At 53.2% G+C, this 19,768-nt stretch overlaps 1 protein-coding gene across 2 annotated transcripts; it reads right to left on the bottom strand.

The window, feature by feature from the left end:
- Positions 1-12,428: 12,428 nt before the first annotated feature.
- On the bottom strand, positions 12,429-17,329 carry ATOX1 (antioxidant 1 copper chaperone). Of its 2 annotated transcripts, XM_074156410.1 has the most exons (4): positions 17,191-17,233; positions 15,916-15,991; positions 14,383-14,540; positions 12,429-12,618 (listed from the first exon to the last, which is right to left on the bottom strand). In XM_074156410.1, the coding sequence occupies exons 1-3, from the start codon at positions 17,194-17,196 to the stop codon at positions 14,407-14,409; spliced, it is 216 nt and encodes a 71-aa protein (XP_074012511.1). In that variant the 5' UTR covers positions 17,197-17,233; the 3' UTR covers positions 12,429-12,618; positions 14,383-14,406. The 2 variants fall into 2 exon arrangements, with proteins under 2 accessions (XP_074012511.1, XP_074012510.1); XM_074156409.1 differs by having other exon boundaries at positions 12,429-14,540; positions 17,191-17,329.
- Between the last annotated feature and the right edge of the window lie 2,439 nt (positions 17,330-19,768).

The raw sequence follows: 19,768 nt of genomic DNA, 5'->3' as shown, positions 1-19,768 counted from the left end.
TAGGGGTGAGCTGGCTCAATGGGGCAATGTAGGCAAACGGGGTGCTGGCTCTGCTGGCTCTCCCTCTGGTGCAGAGGGAGAAGGAGCAGTGGATGTCATTGCAGGTTTTCAGCTGTAAACCAGAGGCTTTCGGGGCAGGGGGTGGAAATCCAGCTGTGCATGGCTCTGTAGTGAGTCACGACCTGGGAGCAGGCTGTGGAGCCAGGAGGCAGAACATGCTTGGTGTGGGATGGCTCACTCTTTCCTTGGTGTGCGTGGGCACTCACAGCTGTCCCCAGGGGCTGCTGGTGGAAGGCGCTTCCCATGCCCCATGGGAGGGGTCTCTCCACCTTTTTTAAACCACCCCTGCAATGATCATCTCACTCGCTTGGAAACATGTGGGGCTGCAGGTTTGGGAGAAGCCTATCGGTCCCTGGTGAAACTAAACTGAGCCTAAAGAAGCAAGGGGGGAAAAAATCCATCATCTTCCTCAGCCGTGGCGCAAGCAGGGATCTCCACATGCCACAGCTGTCCCGACACTGCCCTGAATGCTCTCGTGATGTCCCTACATACATCTATACACGTGTAGGATGCACCTACACAGATCTGATGCCTCTCATCAGGTCTACACATCGCAGCTGTGCCTGCCTCCAGGTGCACCCAGAGCGGGTGGCCGATATAACCCCTCCAGCCATAGCCCCCCACTGTGTCCCTGTGGCAGGGTCCCCACAGCACTGCCTGGAGCCATCACACCAGGCACCAGCAGAAAGAACAGGTCCTCAGTTGCTTTGAAGCTCCCATCCTGGTCTGGGCACATCCAGCCTGGCTGAGCTTGGTCCCAGTCCAATCCTCCAACATCCAAAGGACCTTGTTGCCTTTACTAAAGGCAACAAGGAGCAAGACTTCTCCCTTGCTGCAGGAGTCTGTTCTCTATTAATCCTGAACACAGGAGTGTTGTGTGCCTGAATTACAGTCTGGTGTCTCAGCCCAACTTTGCTTTTGCTCGAGACCTTGCATTGGAGACGCACTTATGACTTGAAGAAGATGCAATAAAGCTTCCAAGCGAGAAACGCAGCAAATGGCCGCTAACTCCGGGCAGTCCCACTTTGCTCCTGGTGTTTACCTAAGATGCACTTTCGAGTCCTCTTGGGCCTGACAGATGCGGCTTGGCAGCTTTTGAAGGCTATGAATAGAGCCGCTTAAGGAAATAAACAGGAATCCACCTTCAAGCCCCTGGGACATGCGGGGAGAGGGAAGCTCCTGGGCTGCAGTGGCAGCTCTTTTGCATGGATAAACACAGCCTAAAAGTCTCTCCTAAAAGGCAGCCTTGACGGGAGTACCCAGGTGAAGCTGTGCCAGCTCCAGGACATCCAAACACCACCTGGAAAGCAGTGGCAATAACCACAGGTGAAGAAAAAAACAGAACGGCAAATGCCAAGGTTCACAAGGCTCTCTGGGACCAGCTGCCTCTGCTTTTTTGAGCCATGAGTGTGAGGTCCTCTTAGAAAATCTTGATTTTCAGCTACATACTCCACAATCACTGATAATCAGACCCCTTCAATTAAGTTTAATTAGCTCCACAACCTTATATCTTGGGAGTGAAAGGAGCAGTTTTCCTAGGCCATGTCCTTGCTTGGAGCCCCTTGGTGATTTGCTGGGAGCCCATTTAGGTGGCTCCCCTGCCGGGGACGCGATGCAATGGGCAGACTGGTGAGTGTCCAGCAGGGCTGAGCGGGGAAGGGGCAGAGCTGCCATGGATTGGGGTCACAGCTGAGGCAAAGCAGGCAACAGAGCTGGGTGTTGTCCCCAGTTGGCTGCAGGAGCATGGTAGCTCAGAACATGGGCTTTAAATGATGGCTGCCTTTGCTCCAGGCTTCTGCGCTGCTAGAGGTGAAGAGAAGCAGGGAAAGATGCTCTTGGGGAGGACAAGGCACACTGGTGACAGGGAGGCTGGACTGCTTATTAAATTAAAGTCTGGAAAGTTTTGCAGATCCCCGTGGAGGCTGAAGAACAGGACTTTATTGTCCTCCTATTAACCCTCATTGCTGGCAAAACCCTATCAAAATATTCCCCCCTCCCGGCTGGCCCTGCCCCACAGTAATTCAGTCTGTGTATGGCTCGGTGCTCCCGGCACTGTCCCCGTCCCCTGCTAGCTGTACAGCCCAGCCGTCCTGCTCTTGCATAAGCCAGGAAATGCAGCTTCACGCTGTGCAGAGGGATCCCAAGAGGCCACGTCCCCTCTAGCACTGCTCACGGATGAGCTATTACAGCATCCCTGCATGGGAATCAGACCGTGCTGGAGCAGCGGCTGCATCCCAGCACAGCAGGCAGGACACAGCCTGGGGGTGCCTGGTGTGCTGGGGCCACCCCTGGCTAAGCCTGCGCGGATCCACCCTGAGAATCCACATTTTTCAGTCTATTGCTCTGACACTTTCTGTTTGAGCTGAACTCGCTTCAGAACAAGCCCCGGCTTGAGATGAACCAGAGGAACGAGCCAGGCTGCCGGATGAAGGAGGCTCCATAAACAGGGTGTCCCTTAAAGGAGACAAAATGGGATTGATTTTGGCAGCGTGCATTGGGGAGGATCCCATACAGAGGAAAAAGCCAGTCATGGATAGGCTCAGAAGCAAGCAAAGAAGATATACAGGGGAGACAGACAGCAGGGAATGCTTTTTGACAGCAAAGCTTTGGAGCAGAATGTATGGGGAGATTGAGCCATCCCTGCTAGGAAGGAGCTGCATGAAGAGCTGTTGGAACAGGGCAGGTTGGGCTGGTAGGTAGGTGCACTGCTGACAACCCCTCGAGGATTTTAGCATCTGATGACTCTGATTTACAAATACAGCCACTCCAGGCCAAACAGTTCCTCTCCAAGTGCACTTCTGAGCCCCGGTAAACTCTTCCACCCAGTCTGGATTTTACACTGGGGAGTTCAAGTGCCTTAAAATCTTCCTACCTTGAGCAATTCAGATCTTTATAGCCACACATAAATACTCTGCTCCTTGAAAGGGCCAGTCAGTGGAGGAATCATTCACTTCATCTGTCTGGAGTTTGATGGGATTTCACTGATCAGAGGGTAAAAGAAACCCAAGAGGACACAATCTCCTTAGCTGGATGAAAATACTGCTGCCATATGAGGGCATATGCAGAAAATACCTTGTCTGTCATTGCTTTGGTGTGATGAGTTCTGGGGATCTCGATTTAGCTGTGAAGCTTGTTTACTTCCCTTCAAAAACCACCATCCAGTTTGGCCGGGGTTTGGCAGGATCCAGCGCTGTGGGCAGGAATAGCTGGGCTGTGGGAAGGCTTGGGGCTGATGCTGCACCATGTCTGTGGGCTTGGGGCAAGGTGGGACGTGGCCAGCCCAAAAATAGCCAGGTTGTGTGGGGCCCTGAGTGAGCGCTGTGACTTTCCATCCTGCTCCTGGCCCAGAGTTGGGTCTCTCCCTTGGGACCTTCCACTAAAATTAGCAGCGTTTCCCCATGCTGTGTGTCTTGCGTCTGTTATCAGCAGCTGTTTAAGGAGATGGAGGGACCAGAAGCACAGTTCAAAAAAACATCAGATTTGGAGAACTACTTTTTAAGGTTCTGTATTACGAGAAAAACTCATGGAAAAAATTCTTCCCTGAGATGGGAGCTCTGGAGAGGCCCCTGGACTCTCCTGTTTGATGCTGAGGCTGCTAATGAACATTAATCATATCAGGTATCTGCAAAGAGTAACCAGAAAATTACAGAGGTGACACATGAGCATTGGCAATGTCACCCCCCTCCTAGCCTCTTAATTTTAGACTTGCCCAAAGTTGCCTGCTGCATCCTCTCTCCTGTACTTACCTGCCTGCCCATGCCACCCTGGGCAGCGAGCTCACCCAGGATTTGGTACCAGGATTAACAGAGTAGATTTTTAATGGCATGAATGTTCAAAAAAAAAAAAATCTGTTGTTTGCTTAGCGGGAAAAGGTGGGAACTGAGAAATTAGAGAAACACCAGCTTTCTCAGTGAGTGGGATGGTGCAGGGAGTTGTCTGGGCCTCTCTGGAGATACCTGGCTGCAAAACAGGATGGAGAGCACACTGTGCTTTGGGACTATGAATGGTCACCGGCTGGATCCAGGCACGTCACATCATATCTGCCCAGCAGATGTTCAGCTATTTCTTGCTCTAATGCACACAGAAGCCCATGCAGATGTGGACAGCAAGGGTGTCCCTGCAGCAGGTGAGGGAGCTTGGTACCCGTTGTGCCCAAGGGAGCCTTTCCCACTCCTCTCACCCTGGTTAACACACTGAAGAGCTAAGGTCCTCCCTGACCGAGATGTGCCTGGACTGACACTGATGTCATCTCTCTCAAGATTTGATCCCCCATGCTGTTCTTCCTCCAAGGAACTAGAAATAGTTAGTGGTACTGAGGGAACTCGAGCTGCTTCTGGATGGAAAGGGGGAAAGGTGAAAAGGTTGGATGGGAAGGGACATTTCTTTCTCTGTCTCCTCCCCAAATCCCTCCATGTTCAACCTTTTCCAGTGGAATCAGAAAGTGCATCCTTCTCCCTGACTTTGCTGAAGCTCTGTGTGGAAGAAAAGAAGGGGTGGACTAACAGGGAGTGAGATTTCTTCTCCCAGCCCCTTTTTCTGCACCTACTGATGGCCGCATCTGGAGCGTGGTCCCAGGTTGACATGTTGGGGAGTGGGCTCCAGCTGCTGGCCCCCAGCTTGGGAGCAAGCTCTGCTCTGCAAACCTGGGAGGGCCCATTTCAGTGTGGGAACAGGGACACTTTCCGTCCCCACTCCCTCACACGCTGTGGGGCTGAGCCGCTGCCCAGCGTGGGGGGCAGAGAGACAATGCCAGGCGTGGGGAGCTATGCCTGGCTTTCATTTTTTATGCACACAAACAAGTTTTCTTCTCTGGCAGCAATTGGCAGCTCCCCTGTTGGGTTTGTAAATCTGGAAATAACAGCTGGAGATTTTCTGTGTTATCTCGCCCAAGGGATGAATTTTAAACCCCTCCCGCGTTGGGTTGGGTCAATTGTTTTCCACGGCAGAGAGCGGTGCTGGTTCCCTTTGCCTCTAAGTGGCTCTTCCAGCATCTATCTCAAGTGCATCTTCTGCTGTTTGTTGGAGCTCGTGGAGAAGGTTTGCTGGCTTCTTGCTGTCGCAGCCTCTCTGTTGAGGTGTGATGCCTGGTGTGTAGCTGAGCACCCACCGCTCCACTGGCATGATGTGACCCTGTTTAGAGAAGTTGTGGACAGGCTGGCTCTGCCAGGGAGAAGGGAAGAAAGTGGATGATGGCGGGAGGGGTTTGGAGACACTTAGCCGAGATGGTTGGTGGGCCACAGGGACCCCACCTTTCTGGTTTTCCTCTGGAATCGTAGTTCCAGCTGTCCCCTATAGGTTCACTGGGGAGGTGGTCCTGGGTGGCCAGTGCTAATGGCAAAGGATGGTGACCCTTACCTGGGGATACAAGTCCTTGTCTTCAGCACATGGACCCTTGGTGAGGAGCCAAGAGTTCAGTTCAGGGCCTTTAAAGAGTCAGAGCTGGCCTCTTGGCTTCCTAACCTCTTGCTTTGAACATATTTTGACCTCAGGGCAGGCAGGGCAAGCTTGGAGGGCTGCTCCTGAAACTGGAAAGCTAAAAAATCCCCCAGCAGTTGTAAAGCCAGCGGGGAGGACTCTGGATGTGCCACATCCCTGCTTTTTTGGCTTCTGCCCTGGCAAAGGAGAGGCTGAATTAAGAAAGCAAATGGAGAGGAAACCGTGGAGAAATAAGAGCAGCACTGTGAGTCGAGGACGTTCTGGACTCAGTCCCGTCCTGGTTGCCCTGGAAATTGGATCGTTCCCACCGAGCCGCCTGCCTTGCTGGCTGCTCCTGGGAGGGCCCAAGCATTTTGCCTTGGTCAGAGGCAGGGGAAGTGGGGAAAGGAAAAATAAAGATGCAAATACTGGTATTGGGGTTTTTGCCACCAAAGGGAGACCCTGAGCAATTTGCCTTAGCAGGGATGATATGAAGAATGAACCTCCACCAGCTCAGCTGAGACGCAAAGGCAGGCCAAAAGCCAAAGGACCACAGGTTCTCTGTGTAGGTCAGCAGTGTAGCACAAGTCTGAGCTGTGGCTTGTCTGCCAAGCCCTGGAGAGCCAGCACCAGGGACACCCCACGACGCTGTCCTGAGCAGGCAGCACCCCAGGCACCCCCCCCACTGAGTGCTGCCTGCCCTCGAGACAGCCCCGTGTCCAGCGCAGACTTCTGATGCAATCGGTGGGATCACCCTGACAATAGCTATGTTTTCAAAGCTGTGCAGAGCAGAATAAACCAGCGGTCCCTGTTGTGATTCCTGGGCATTGTGCATCATGCTGACACTGGCTTCTGTGGGCCAAGCTCTGCCCACGGCCGAGCAGGAGCTTCGGAGGGGAGGAATTTGGTTCATCTGAAATGGGGCAGTGGGTTCCTCCTGGATCCAAGTGTCTCCTTCCATTCACAAGGGAATAACATTTCCTCATCCCTCTGCTGAAAATGGGTGAGCAGGTCTCAAATGGGCTGAGAGAGATGGTCCTGCCTTGGGAATTCCATACAGCTGGGAATTGAGAACTTTGGAGAACTCTGAAATGCCGCAGCATCTTTCTTCTGGCTGCGCCCTGCCCCAGTGACAGCCCAGCAACCCACTGGTCTGGACTGGTGAAGAGGAAACCTGAACCCAGCTAGGGAGCACCCAGCAGTCTTTTGGGATGTGGTCAGGAACAGACAGGCTGAACAGAGGGACAATAGCAGGAAGGGCCAGGCTGAAAGCTCCTGCCTACGCAGACCAGCTTCACTTGTCCCTTCCAGGTGGCCTGGGACGAGTCCATGTAGTAGAACGGTCATAGAGCAGATCTCCTCTCCACAGAGAAGCCAGGGACCTTGCATCGTGTCCCATGTATCCTACAGCCCCTCCAAGGGAGCTCCTCACTCACAAGAGCTCTCTCCCTACCTGCTCCCTATTGCTGCCCCAAAATGCCACTGCCTGCAGCAGCTGTGGGGCTGTGAACCTCAGCTCTCCAGAGTCCAATAAATTAAACCTTAGTCCAAAAGGGGCTTGGGCTGTCTTTTGCAAACAGACGCAGCACAAAAGCTGCCTTTCTCCCTCTCATTCGACTTTGTTTTCTCTCCCTCCCCATCTGCTTTTAGCCAAATGGTTGAATAGCTCCAGTATATACTGCGGGAGGCTAAAGCCAAAGGCTGGAGCACCAGGGAAAGACGCAGAACAGCAGTGCCCTGTGGCCGCTGCCTTCCGGAGGGGCTGGGAACTGTTTGCTACCCTCACTCTGTAACTCAGCCTTGATCACCTCACTGAACCCTCGGAGAAAGCAGCTCCGAAGGAAAATATTTGTGCTCTGGCTAGCACTCATGTGCACGTTTCCTGCTCTCGAAGTCCTTAATTAAGCCTGTTTTTTGTTTGTTTGTGTTTTAGGTTTTTTTTTCCTATTTACGCTGCCACAGTCTTGGAGGGGGAGTCCGTCAAGTCCCCGTGTGTTTTGCTGTTTTGGAAGCTGCAGTGTGGAAAGTTGCCTGTGGTGGTCACACAGGGAATATGTGTGTATCGACAGGGGAGTGGGAACCAGCACGGGCTTTGGGAATGTTCTGTACATCACTGCAGGGAGCCTCAGGACAGCTCAGTGCATCACCCGCTACAGAGTGGCCTCAGCCCGGCTGTGTCTTCACGGCAGGGAAGATTGGGTCTTTGTAGACCTTGCTGAAAAGACCTAAGACCAGCACATTTAGTTGAGAAAGACAGCAAAGAGTTTTCCCAGCCAGTTGGGGAGCTTGAGTCCCTCCAAGGGACCACATTACCTGCCTGTTTCACCATGCTTGGTCTTCATTAGCACAGATGTATGACCACTTAGGGTGATGCTCCTGAGTGTGGACACCCAGTGCAGCGCAAAGGGGACCTCCAGGTCCAGCTGCACAGCTCTAGCTCAAGGAGAAACTGGTCAGGGCAAGGTTCCAGATGGGAACCTTGATCCCAAGAGCACGGAGGTATGATCCTGCCTGCAAGTCAAACATCGGCCAGGATGCTCACCCAGCTCCCAACCACTGCCGTGCCTGGGCTGTGAACAGGCAGGCGAGCGAAGGTGAAAGCCTAAGGCAGATTTTCTTTACAGCTAACATTTAAAAGCAGAATACGACTAGAAAATCCCTGTCTTTTGTTAATGAATCCCCCGTGTAACAGTCTTAACACCCTGACACGACATGCTTGTGGAATTCCTGAGATTGTTGCAAACTGAACCCTTCATTCCCACCCTGAAATTTCACAGCAATTTACCTCTACGAGCCATCAGGGATCACCGTTTGCAGGCACCGAGGGGGATCTCCCATCCCTTGTCTGCTTTCTGCAGCCTGCGGTGCTATTTTGGAAATTCTCTCATTTACTGGGTGGTTCAACCGAGTACAACTGCTCCTTTGGCTAAAATCATCCCCTGCCTGTCATCTGGTAATTAGAAAGCGCCGAAAAGCCAGTGGTGCTTAAGGCGGCTCTGGGATAACCAAGGCAGCTTTTTCTTTTGTGGCTAAAGGACCAGGCTTTGGAGGCTGTAGACTTTTCCACTGAAATCAGATTTTGGTTTAAAAAGTGGAGGAAGGTAGCACTGGGTGAAAAATGACAGCCAGAAGCACAGCAGCGTGACAAGAAGGACAATGCTGCAAACACAGTGATGTGGGTGAGAAAAGCAAATGCCTTCTGTTGGAAACACCATGGGGGAGGAAAGCAAAGATAATTTTGAGGCAAGCGAAACAAAAGAACTTTTAAAGCCCCTCCCTTTGGATTTGCCCAGTTCTTTCTTGTGCTGCAGTTAGAGGCGGTTCCCGACTCTCACAGTCCAGCTGGAGCTGGGCTGAGAACCTTGTGAAGAAACCAGAAGTTGACTCCTGCTGCTGGGAGGACATCTTCATAGATGGCAATGTACCCAATTGCACCTCACCAGCTGCTCCTCCCGCAGCTGGCAGCGCTGACATGTCCCTTTTCCAGCAGGGCACTGGGATGTCCTCCAGAGCCAGGGTGTCTGTGGTACAGGAAAGCTCCTTTTCCAAGGGCCACCCTTTCCTGTTTGCACTGCAAACTGAGCATTTCCTTGTCTGAAAATGGCCTCACAGCCTCAGTGTCTGGCATATTGTTTCCTGTGGAAATTATTGTGCCCACGTTATCTGTGCAGGCTTGTTGGGGTCCCTCTCCATGATGTGCAACCTGGGGGCCAATTTCAAGCCAACCTGATGAATGAAGATTTTGAAGATCTTGAAGCTGGGCAGCGGTGGAGCAAAGAGACTGCTTAGGTACTGACTGTCTTGTCCATTTAGACCGTAAGGAATTGGTTTTTCTCCCAAAGCTTTTCCACAGGGCTCTCAAAGCCACCCTGCAGGTCTGCTGCTCTGTTCAGACTTGACCACCCTTCCTGAACTTCCCCAGCCCAGCTGTAATCAGCCCAAACCCAGCCCACCCACCAAAGCAAGGACTGTCACAGGGTGACATTACTCAGCTTTGGCCGCACGTTGGTGGGAAAGGTGGCCTTTTAGGATGCTCCCTGTGCTCCTGCACAGCCACTGCTTCAGAAGTGCTGCTGCAGAGCCTCCCACGCTTGCTGTCCTGTAGGCAGGACCAGCAGGTCATCTTCCCCAAACACCTTATCTTATCCCGAGGAAAGGAAAGCCGGCAGAGAGTGTTCTGCAGATTGTCTGGCCTGCTTGAAACACCCTGTTCCCCCGATAAGCCTGCAAGGTTGATGGGGGAGCACACGCAATGCTGGGCTTTCGGTGGAGAAAACAAGCAGCAGCTTGGGTGTCATCCTCCAGCCTGGCCCTAATAGGTGTTATCTCGTTTCTTTGGTATTTTCATTGAATACACCTGGAGTGCTGGGGCTAGCAACCATCACAGCCCTTCCCTTCTCTCAGCTGGAAAAGAAACCCTGGCAGCTCCCTCCCCTTCTCCATAAGGCTGGGGGAAAGGAAGAGGGATGCGATGGGGCCACTGAAGGAAGCCTGAAGCAGGGCTCATGGGAGCCCTTGGTGCTCACTTCCATGGGCATCCTCGGAGTCTGGCACCAGAGAAAGGTGGCCTATGCAGACTTGTCATCCCTCTTGTCCCTTCTGCTCTGGACCAGCGAGTGAGGAGTAGGACAGCGAATGCCATGAGCCGTCAGGTATGAAATTCCACAAACTCTGCACATGCAGAGTCTCCAGGGGAAAGGAAGCGGCAGGGACACCTCAGGGAAGTGCTGAGGGAAGCCCCTGCTGCGCTGCGCACACAGGGAAATGATGGGGGCTGGAAACAGCACTAATGGCCAGGTAAAGTGTAACGTTTGCCTGCTGCAATGGATGGTTAGAGGCATTTCTTAAAGCCCAGGGCAGGGACCAGGAGGGGAAGAGTCCCCAGCCTGGACATCAGTGCTCTGGTGGATGGAGATGAGCTCTGGGCAGGCTTTGTAAAGGGTCACTCCTGTCCCCTCTGGGTGGGGCAGCGTGTATTCCCACCACGCTCTGCAGCCAGCTCGGGGTAATCACGGTTCCTCACTGCAGCCCATTTCCACCCAAAGCTTCAATGTCATTTTTCCAGCAGGCAAGAGCTTAAAGCAGTGTCCAGCCACGCTGAATGGTAGAGAGGAGGCCCGGGAGCCTGCAGCCCTGCAGATGGGCACTGAAACTTCAGGCATCTGCACAAACCTCGTGGCTGGCTGTGGGTAGGAACCTTTCCTTGTCTGGCTCAGAGATAAGCAGGCTTTAACCAAAACAGAGGGTTCAGCAGAGCAGGGAGAGGGGAGCGGAGCAGCCAGGGGAGTGTGGATAGCGTAAGCTGCAGCCTAGACATCAAGGACGAGCAGCCTGGTTTACAGCAAGACAGCCCGGGAGTCATCCTCTGTGGGCACAACACTGCCTGTTTGGCAGATGGCATGCACCACAAGGATTGCTGGCTCTGAGGCCACGAGAGTGTGCCATCCACCTCCATGCCAAACCGACAACACACGTCCTCCCCCAGCCCACGGCCACCGGAGCCGAGCCGCTGGGCAGCCAGCTGCTGGTGGATGCACTGGCCGTGCCTGGGAGGAAGCTGAAAGCAATAAATAATAACTAATGCTGGCAAACACCAGCTCAGACCAGCAAGGCGTGTTGGGGGGAGCAAGGGAAAGGGATTTGCTCACTCACCCAGGACCCCGGAGGTGTCACGCCGTGCATCTGAGTGCACAGGCACAAAGCACAAATAGGCTGCGGTTCTGGGCCTTGGCTTTGGAAACTTCCTGCCACTGGGAGGTTTTAATGCAAGAAAATAATGCAGTGATGTTAGACTTTTAGCCTTTAGCTTCCCTTAAATTAAAAAGTAATAAAAAGTGTCTGCAGCACGTTCCTTGAAGCGTCTCCAGCTCCTGCAAGTGCATCTGCAGCAATTAAGATCAATGGTAAAGTAGGACTTTGAAGTACTAAACCTCTCTAGGAAAGAATATATTGCAACTATGTCAAAAGTAATCTCAATGTACAAGCATGAAAAATCCCTTAAATATAGATTAACCTTTTCCTTCAAACTTTAGCTGATTTTTCTTTCTGTAGAACAAGTCACAAATGGCTGGTAGGCATGGGAGACATCCCCCAGGTGAAACAAGAGACAGGAGACTGGGACGGACACATGCAACCCTCTCACTGGGCTGAAAAACTGAGTTAAATGGGGAAAGCAACAGTACAGCCCGTAACACCGGTCACTGGGCTGAGCAATAAGGGACCCTGGAGAGATTCCCACACCTCTCTCCTTCCTCCATCCCTTCTGCATTTCTCACCAGCACAGGCGTTCTCCCAGTGTGTGTGGGTTCACGCAGCACCCGGGGATCCTGCCAGCATCGGAGCTCCATGATGCTGTTACCTATTTGGTTGGAGTTTTGTAGGTAGGGAGGGATGCGGACAAGAAGAACGCCTGCTAGGGGAAGAGACTGATCCAGGCGTCTTGAGCTGGGCCCAGGATCCAGAATGACTTCTCATGTTTATATGGCCATGCAATGCCCTAAAAAGCACTGTACTAAACCTGGGCTGAGTCCTGCTCCTACTTGCAATTTAGTTGGCCAGTGAGCTCAATTGTGTTGCTGGGGTCCAGCGACTTCTGCCTCATGGCCCCATCTACCACAAAAAGGACACTTGGTTACCCTTGACTCACAAGGATGGCAAGAGCCCCTTCTTCCCAGCATTTGCATCCCAAATGGAAAGTTTGTCTGCTCTGCGATGGAAAGACATCTGGAGGACACAGATTTCCTGAGTCTAAGCGACATTCAGGCTCAGTTCTCCTGAGACATGTCCCCCAGGCATAGGTTGCAGTCAGCGTCTAAAGATAGGTGCAATTTCCTGGGAGACCTGTCTTGCATGTAATGGGTAGTTTCCCCATCCCTAACAGCCGTATCTTTTACAGAAAAACCACTTAAAGCAGTACAAAGACACACAAGACACATAGACATGCACTCAAAGATAGAAGCAGCACCTCGATTTACTGTGGGACTAGAAACAGCATATAACTTCCTTCTCTAGATTTCTCCGCTTTTTCCTGCCAGCCCTCTGCTTTCCAACATCTGGCAGGGTAGTAAAAGTCAAATGACAGAGCAAGTTGGGAGACAGGCAAACAGTTAAGCCATCTTTTTTGCTGAAGTCATGTTTGAGTTCCTGCAAAAATAAATAAATAAATAAATGGAAAAAATAGCAAGGCACGGAGAAGGTAACATTATACAAAGATGCCCTCTGCCGGTCACAAGCCAAAGGAAAGCCATTCGTGTGAGCTCTGTGCCAGTGATTTGCAACTTCGCTCCCTCCTTTTATAGGTGAGCCCCTCAAAATATTCCTTATAGAAAATAATGTGCTGTAAAAGTTAAATTTAGTGTTTTCTCCCAGGACAGCTGAAGTGATCTAGCAGCAAACTACCAGCAAGGGCGGTCCACCCACCCCTCTCCTTTGTTTTGGATCTTACAATCCTTAGGTAAGTCAAATAGCTTCAGTTAAAATCCAATAGGAAAACAAAAGCATTGAGAGAGATGTTCTGCCATGTCGGCCAGCTGAACAGACTCCCTAGTTGCCTTCATGTAATATAAGGAAAGCTTCAAAGTGACAACACAGGGCCAGGGAGAAAAGGGACACATCCACATTATTTGAGACTGGGTTTGCTGTAACAGTTAAATTTTGCAGACATTTCAGACATAGTCCACAAGCCCCTGCAAGTTGAAAATAGCTCTTGCAGTCAATACTACGAGCTGAAAACTATTTGAGGCACTAATCAATTCAGAGCATGTTTCTCTCTCTGTTTTAAAAAGCAGTGTTATTTGATTAAAGCTATGATATTAAACATTTTTTGAGAAGTATTGAGAGCTTGCTCAAATGACAAAAATTGCAGATTTTAAATCTGTGAAGTCACTCTATTAAAACAATCCAGATCTATTGCACACACACATCAGCATCAGATCAACTCTTTCTTCTATCAGTTTAATTCTTGCTGGTGTAAATCCCCGATTTAATTTACTGACTGGGAATTAAATCAGCATGAACTGGTTTCAGTGCATCTGTGCTGGGTATTTGTGATGATCAATCTAGACCATTTTAAAACAATGTCATTGGATTAGAAAGCTCCACTGGCAGAAACAAGCTCTTAAGAGATGCAATATAATAATCTTGGGCACTGAAGAACAGTATATGCAGTGAGTGGGCAGCCCTCTCCTCCCACTTCATTCTTTTCCACTGAAAATGAACCCTGTCTGCAAAAACATTTCACGGTCAGGAAAGAATTTTGTACTTGTCCTCCTAGTGCTGGGACTCTAAGAAAATACACAGGCTACAACAATCAGGTTGTCTTTGGGATAGACGTCCAGTTGGCCAGGGATTCTGTGCGCTGGGAGCTATTCTGACACCCAACATCGTAAGTCCACGAGGGTAGCAGGGAGCTGCTCTTTTTCCATCCTCAAATTTAGTGGAATATTAGCAACAATATCAACAGAAACAGATGCGGGAGGTTCTTTTGCTAAAAAACAACCCCCTGCATCACATACCTACAGGGGTCTTTGTGTCCCATCGCCCTCCCTGGTATTGTTGGGGGCCCCCACTCTCTCTCATCAGCTGGTGACTCTCTCTGGGATTTATTTTCATGCATGATATGTTCTGGCAAACTCTAGGTTCACCTGGGAATGGCACAGAGGCCGTGTTCTACCTCTTCACTACAACATGGTTGGGATGACATGGGCTTTGAAAAGTAGCTAAGGGGTCCCACACAGAAATGGTGCTGGCTGTGTGTGGTCCTGCTGTTTCTCCAGTATGAGGGGTTTGCTGAAGCTGGACCTGGAGGTCTTTCCTACTTTGTGCTTCCCAGGAAGCAGCCTGTTTTACTGGGAGAGCTGGAACAAACTCAGATCTCTCTCTTCAGCATTTCATACACCTGGTATATACCTAGCCTTCTCACACCAGGCAAGGCTACTGCGCGGACTTCTCCCCAAGGTAGGAAGCGTTCTTTCCGGTCTTCTTTAGGGTTTCCAAGAGGGTGTCAACGTTGTGCTCTGAGTCAATGCACACCTTCTTGTTGGGCAGGTCAATATCAAACTGGACACCTACAAGGAAACGAAAAAGATTTTGCACAGCTAGAAGCAGCCAAACGGTGTGAGCACGGGGAAAGCTCATCTTCACACCTTTGTGCTCCCCAAGCTTATCAGTCAAACATACGTGTGCCTCCTGCCAGCAATCCCTGATATCACCACCAGCCAGCAAAACCAAACTGATGTCCTGCCAGCAATGGTATGAGGGAAACCATATCTCCTACAGATCTGCATCAGGCACCACAGTTTCTCAACTGCTTTAATTCGCTCACCCCACCTTGCACCAGCACAATCACTCACGCAACAAGGAGAATGAGCTGAATTTAAACCAACCACTATAATCTCCAACCAGCTCAGCCTGTGCTGTGGTTTAGCACGGACAGGCACTAATGAGGAAGTCAGCATAGGGGTCAGGACAGGGTCAGGACAGGTTTCCTCAGTGGCGGTACCACTGAGGGTAACAGCCTAAAGTAGGAGGGAGGGAAAAGACACTTTCCCGTGTGGATTTCCCAGTGGCTAAGGGTAAGCCACTCTCAGCCCAGTGAAAGGAACTGGATATGAAGTCTCTATTCAGCCACATATTTTCACAAAACCTATAGGGATATATCAACTTTGAGAGCTCTGCCACGTCATCACCTGAGGCTGATATTGGCCAGCATGTTGAAGAGCAATGGAGGTGCTGACAACCACACACAAAGGAAGTGGGATCACCACGGTCTGGTAACAGGGTCTGGAAGAAGTTGCAAGGCCTTTGCCTTGGTGACTGAGAGCTGTTCTCACTCGGTGAGGACAGGGGAGCAGGATGACAGGTCCTCACAACTAGCAAGTGTGGGTCAGATCCTTCGCTCTTGTTAATGCCAGCACGAAGGAGGCATGGGTTATAATTTTCCAGGTGGTATTAAAAACAGGCTGTGCAGGCAACCACCAAACGCTCTGCTCAGCAGCTCTTCACTGTGACAGCTCTGCCTGTGGAGGCTGATGACACATCTAGGGAAGCACCACAGACAGTCCAGGCCTCCTGGGGAACAACGCCTGGCTGGACGTCCACCTCCCTTCCTTCTGGCAGCCTCAGCGTAGGTCTACCAGTGCAGTTCCTAGAGGGTTCAGGATGAGGCCCTGGTGATTCAGAGCCACCTGCAGCCACAGCAGTTCCTCCCTCCCTTGACATTTCTCCAAGGGTCACAAGAGTCCTGCTAACAACCAGCGACTCGTTACTGACTAAGCAGCAGGCTCAGAGCAGAGCAAGGAGCAGAAGTTTCCAACCAGCCACTTTCAGCTTTTACCCACAGCGTTACCCTTGCAAGACAGAGGACCCCAGGGCAGTGACGTCCTGCCCAAGAGCTGGTGTTGCTCTGGCGAGATGGCTGTCTCACACCCAGCACCGACTCACCTCCCAGCCTGTGCAGGACGCGGGTGACCGCATTGGAGCAGCCTTCGCAGGTCATGTCCACAAAGAACTCGTGTTTCTGCAAAGAGGCAGATGGGGGGGGGGGGTCAGGAAGGATGCAGGCGGCAGCACACCACCAGCACTCCTCCTCCACGCTTGCCTTTTCCCTTGGGGAGGTGGGTTCAAATCCTCTCCAACCGAAAGGTCCACACATGCCACGAAGGGATGGATCCTCAGCAAAACCGAGAGCTCTCAGTGCTCCTCCCTATGGTGTCTTTGTGTGTCCCTCACAGCATCACCCTGAGGGGCTTTTGGAGACTGTCTGGCCCCTACTCAGAGGAGGGCCACCTCCAGGGCCAGCACAGATTGTCATCTCTGTGGGCTTCTGCTGGACTCTTTCCACTTACCCTGTGGAGTCCAGGAGAAGCAAGTCTCCTGCCTCCATCTACCCGCTGTCCTGACTTAGTCTGCAAGGCTTTCAGTGCTTGCCCATCCTATTCTTCTCCTGTCTACAAGGCCCTTGGTCCCCAACATAATAAACTCATTAAAATATCAACAAAAGCCGAACTTAGGGAAAATAAGTGCTGGTTTTTCATCCCTTCGCTCCACCGGGGCCCCACTGTTATCTTTCCTACTTGTGAGAGACGCTGGGTCAACATAAACGTGCTTGCCTGGAACACTAATCATCGCCTTCAACCTTTGGCACCAGACGGATCCTAATTTCCTTTTCTTGCACATGCTTTTTTACTTTCCTTAAAAAAGAAAAGTAACGCTGTTTTTAACTTGTTACCCACAACCCGTAATTCTTTTTTATTCAAATCCACCCTTTGCTCCCCCACCACGGAGAGGCTGAAACCCTCACGGGCACGATTTGAAGCAGGACAAACCCGGCAAAGGAGTCCGGGATCGGCGGTTCCCATGAGGATTTTCCTGCCTAATCAGCATTTTCTTGATTTTCATTTTGCAAATGCCCTCCGGGAGGGGGGGCGGTGTGCGGGCAGGAAGGGATCGGGACGGCGCAGGAGGGCTCCCAGCCCAGGGTCCCCCCCCACCCGGAGCCGGCCTGTGAGCCCAAGCCCCGGTGGCTGAGGGGGGGGAACCCCGGTACCGGGCAGCGCCCGCCCCGCCCCACCGCGTCCCCCGGCCCCACACAGGCCCCCTCGTCCCCCGGACAGCCCCGATTCCCGACCCAGCTGGGCCCAGGCGCTGCGTGGGGCCGGCCGAGGGCCGCCATGGGCCGCCCGCACCCCTCCCCAACCCTCCGGGCCCGGCACCCACCGGCATGGCGGAGCGCGGCGGCGGCTCCCGGCTCTCGGCGTGGCGCGGAGGAAGGGGCGGGCCGCGCCCGGCTCCTGAGGGCCGAGGCCGGGCGCAGAGCGCCGGCCCTGTACAGCGCCCCCGGGGCCGGGGCGGGGAGCCCGGCGGCGCGGACAGCCGCAGAGCCCCGTACTCCCCCGGGGAGCCGGGCTTGTCCCCCCTCCCGTACACACAGCCGGCCTCCCCGGGCAGGGAGGACCCCGGCCCCCCTCGGTAACCCCACACGGGCAGAACCCACCCGGCCGCCGTGGTCTCTAACCCCGCAGCTCCACCGGGGACGGGGTTTCAGAAGGTTTTGCGGTCACCCGTGGGCCAGGAGCTGCGGAGGAGCCCGGGGAGGTCGGAGGGGGATGCGGGGGAAGGTTTCGGCTCACCAGGCACTGGGGAGCCGGTGGCTTTTGTTTGCACGGCCATGAACTGGCTTAAGCCAGCCGTGCAGGCGTTCAGACGCTCTTTGGCCTCTTCTTCACACCGGCCAAATGGCTTTTACCGGCCTTTTGGGGACGGGCATTTAATTCTCGGGAGCGTTTGATGCCGAAGCACAGCCCCGCTTCTCACAGTCATGTTCCTCATCCTGTTTTTCTGATGCTAAAATGCTGCCACTACTCATGCAGAGACACACCGAAGCTGTGGCTGGACCGATGCTGTCCGGGTTGGGATGAGAGAGTTGGGGTTGTTCAGCCTGGAGAAGAGAAGGCTCCAGGGAGACCTTAGAGCCTCTTCCAGTAGCTAAAGGGCCTTCAGGAAAGATAGGGACAAACTTTTTTAGAAGGGCCTCTTGCGATAGGACAAGGGGAAATGGCTTTAAACTACAAGAGAGAAGATTTAGACTAGATAGAAAGAACAAATTTTTTACGATGAGGGTGGTGAAACACTGGGAGATGTTGCCCAGAGGGGTGGTAGATGCCCCATCCCTGGAAACATCCCAGGCCAGGTTGGACGGGGCTCTGAGCAACCTGATCCAGTTGAAGATGCTCATGGCAGGGGGGTTGGACTAGATGACCTTTAAAGGTCCCTTCCAACCCAAACTCTTGTATGATCCTGTGATTATTGAGTGAGGGAGGTTTGGTGGGGTGTCTCTACTTCAGGGTAAGTTGAGAGAAAGGATGCTGGTCCCTTAAGATGTTTCTGTTTCTGCTTTGGGGTGGTTTGTTGGGGTTTTTCCCCATTTCTTTGGCCCTTTGAAGGAGAAAGGGCTTCTTAAAAATCTCTAGTCGAGGTGGAGGAGGCTGCGGTGGGGCCGGGAGCTTTGGGAGGTAACGGTGCAGAAAGGCAGGGCTGAGATGAGCCGGCAGAGCGGTGGGGGGGGGGCCTGATAATTTCCTCACCACGTGCTGCGCTTCAGCATCTTCCTGTTAAGAAGCCTAACCCCTGTAGCAGGGAAAATAAGGAGGGGTGTTTGGGGTGATTTGCTCCCACGCCGGCCGGCGCCAGGCCCCGGGAGCTCACCTCGCTCTGCACAGGGTGAGTCCCTGCCGGCAAGACGGAGCCGAAGGTGATCCGAATGCCTTTCCCAGCGAGCTTCCGTGGCCCGGGGGGAGTCAGGGCACTGGTTTTAGCGTGTGTAGGGATCCTGCTGTCACACCGACCTGTTTTATAAGAGAGGAACCACCTGCCTGGCCCCACATTGCTCGGGGGAGCGACGATGGAGAGGGTGTCCCGTCCCCCCCCTCCCCGGCAGCGTTTATTTTGGACGGCCCTTGCGCTGGGTCACTGGTCTGACGTTAAAACTTCGCGAAAGCTGATTTATGAGCCGTCAGATTGCAATGTGGCGTGGCCTATAAATAGCCAGGGGGGTGTGCTGGTGGGGGGGGAGGGAGGAGAAGGATACAGATGCCGGGCATGGCCCCGCGCCAGCCCACCGGCTCTATCGCTGGCCGCAGGGCACGGCCGGGAGGGTTTCCAGGGGCACGGCGGCGGGGAGGACGTCACTTTTACAGGGTGGGATGTATCCCTGGCTGCCTCATGTCGCGCACTGGGGATGAGAGGTGACACAAACGGAAAGCGATGGCCGCCGGCTGCCTCAGGCCGACCCTCTCCTTCCTTCCCCTCCTGCTCTCCCCGGGCTCCCTGGACCAGCGTCGGCTGGCGAGGGAGGGTCTGGGAACGTCGAGGCCTTTCTTCTCCTTTGCAGCACGTTCCTGTTCGGCTTGTGCTTTCCCTGAGGGCAAATAATCCGCCTGCTTTGCTTCCACGGCCCGCCGGCATCGCCCCCTGCCCCGCCACCATGTCGGTGGCCGTCCCCTCCCCTCCAGCAGGGGGTGGTGCTGGGCGCGGAACGCCGCCCCTCGTGGCGGGCTGCCTGTCCCTTTAAGAACGCCGGAGGTGGGCCTGTCCGTCAGGGCCCGCCGCGCTCTCCCATTGGCCGCCGCGCTCCGTGCCGCACGGAGGGCACCGCCCCGATCTATAACGGGGTTTACCAGCACCTTCTCAAGGGCGCTGCTGTGCGGCTCAACCATACTACGGCGTCAGGCCCGCCCCGCCCTTCGCGCCTTGCAGCGCGGGTATCGTGGTTCTATTGGCTACAGGGGAAATCCAT

This window comes from Numenius arquata, chromosome 11 (assembly GCF_964106895.1).
Source record: "Numenius arquata chromosome 11, bNumArq3.hap1.1, whole genome shotgun sequence".
Lineage (NCBI taxonomy): Eukaryota > Metazoa > Chordata > Aves > Charadriiformes > Scolopacidae > Numenius > Numenius arquata.
The sequence above is the reverse complement of the archived record's forward strand: the minus strand, read 5'-3'. Positions and strand labels throughout refer to the sequence as shown.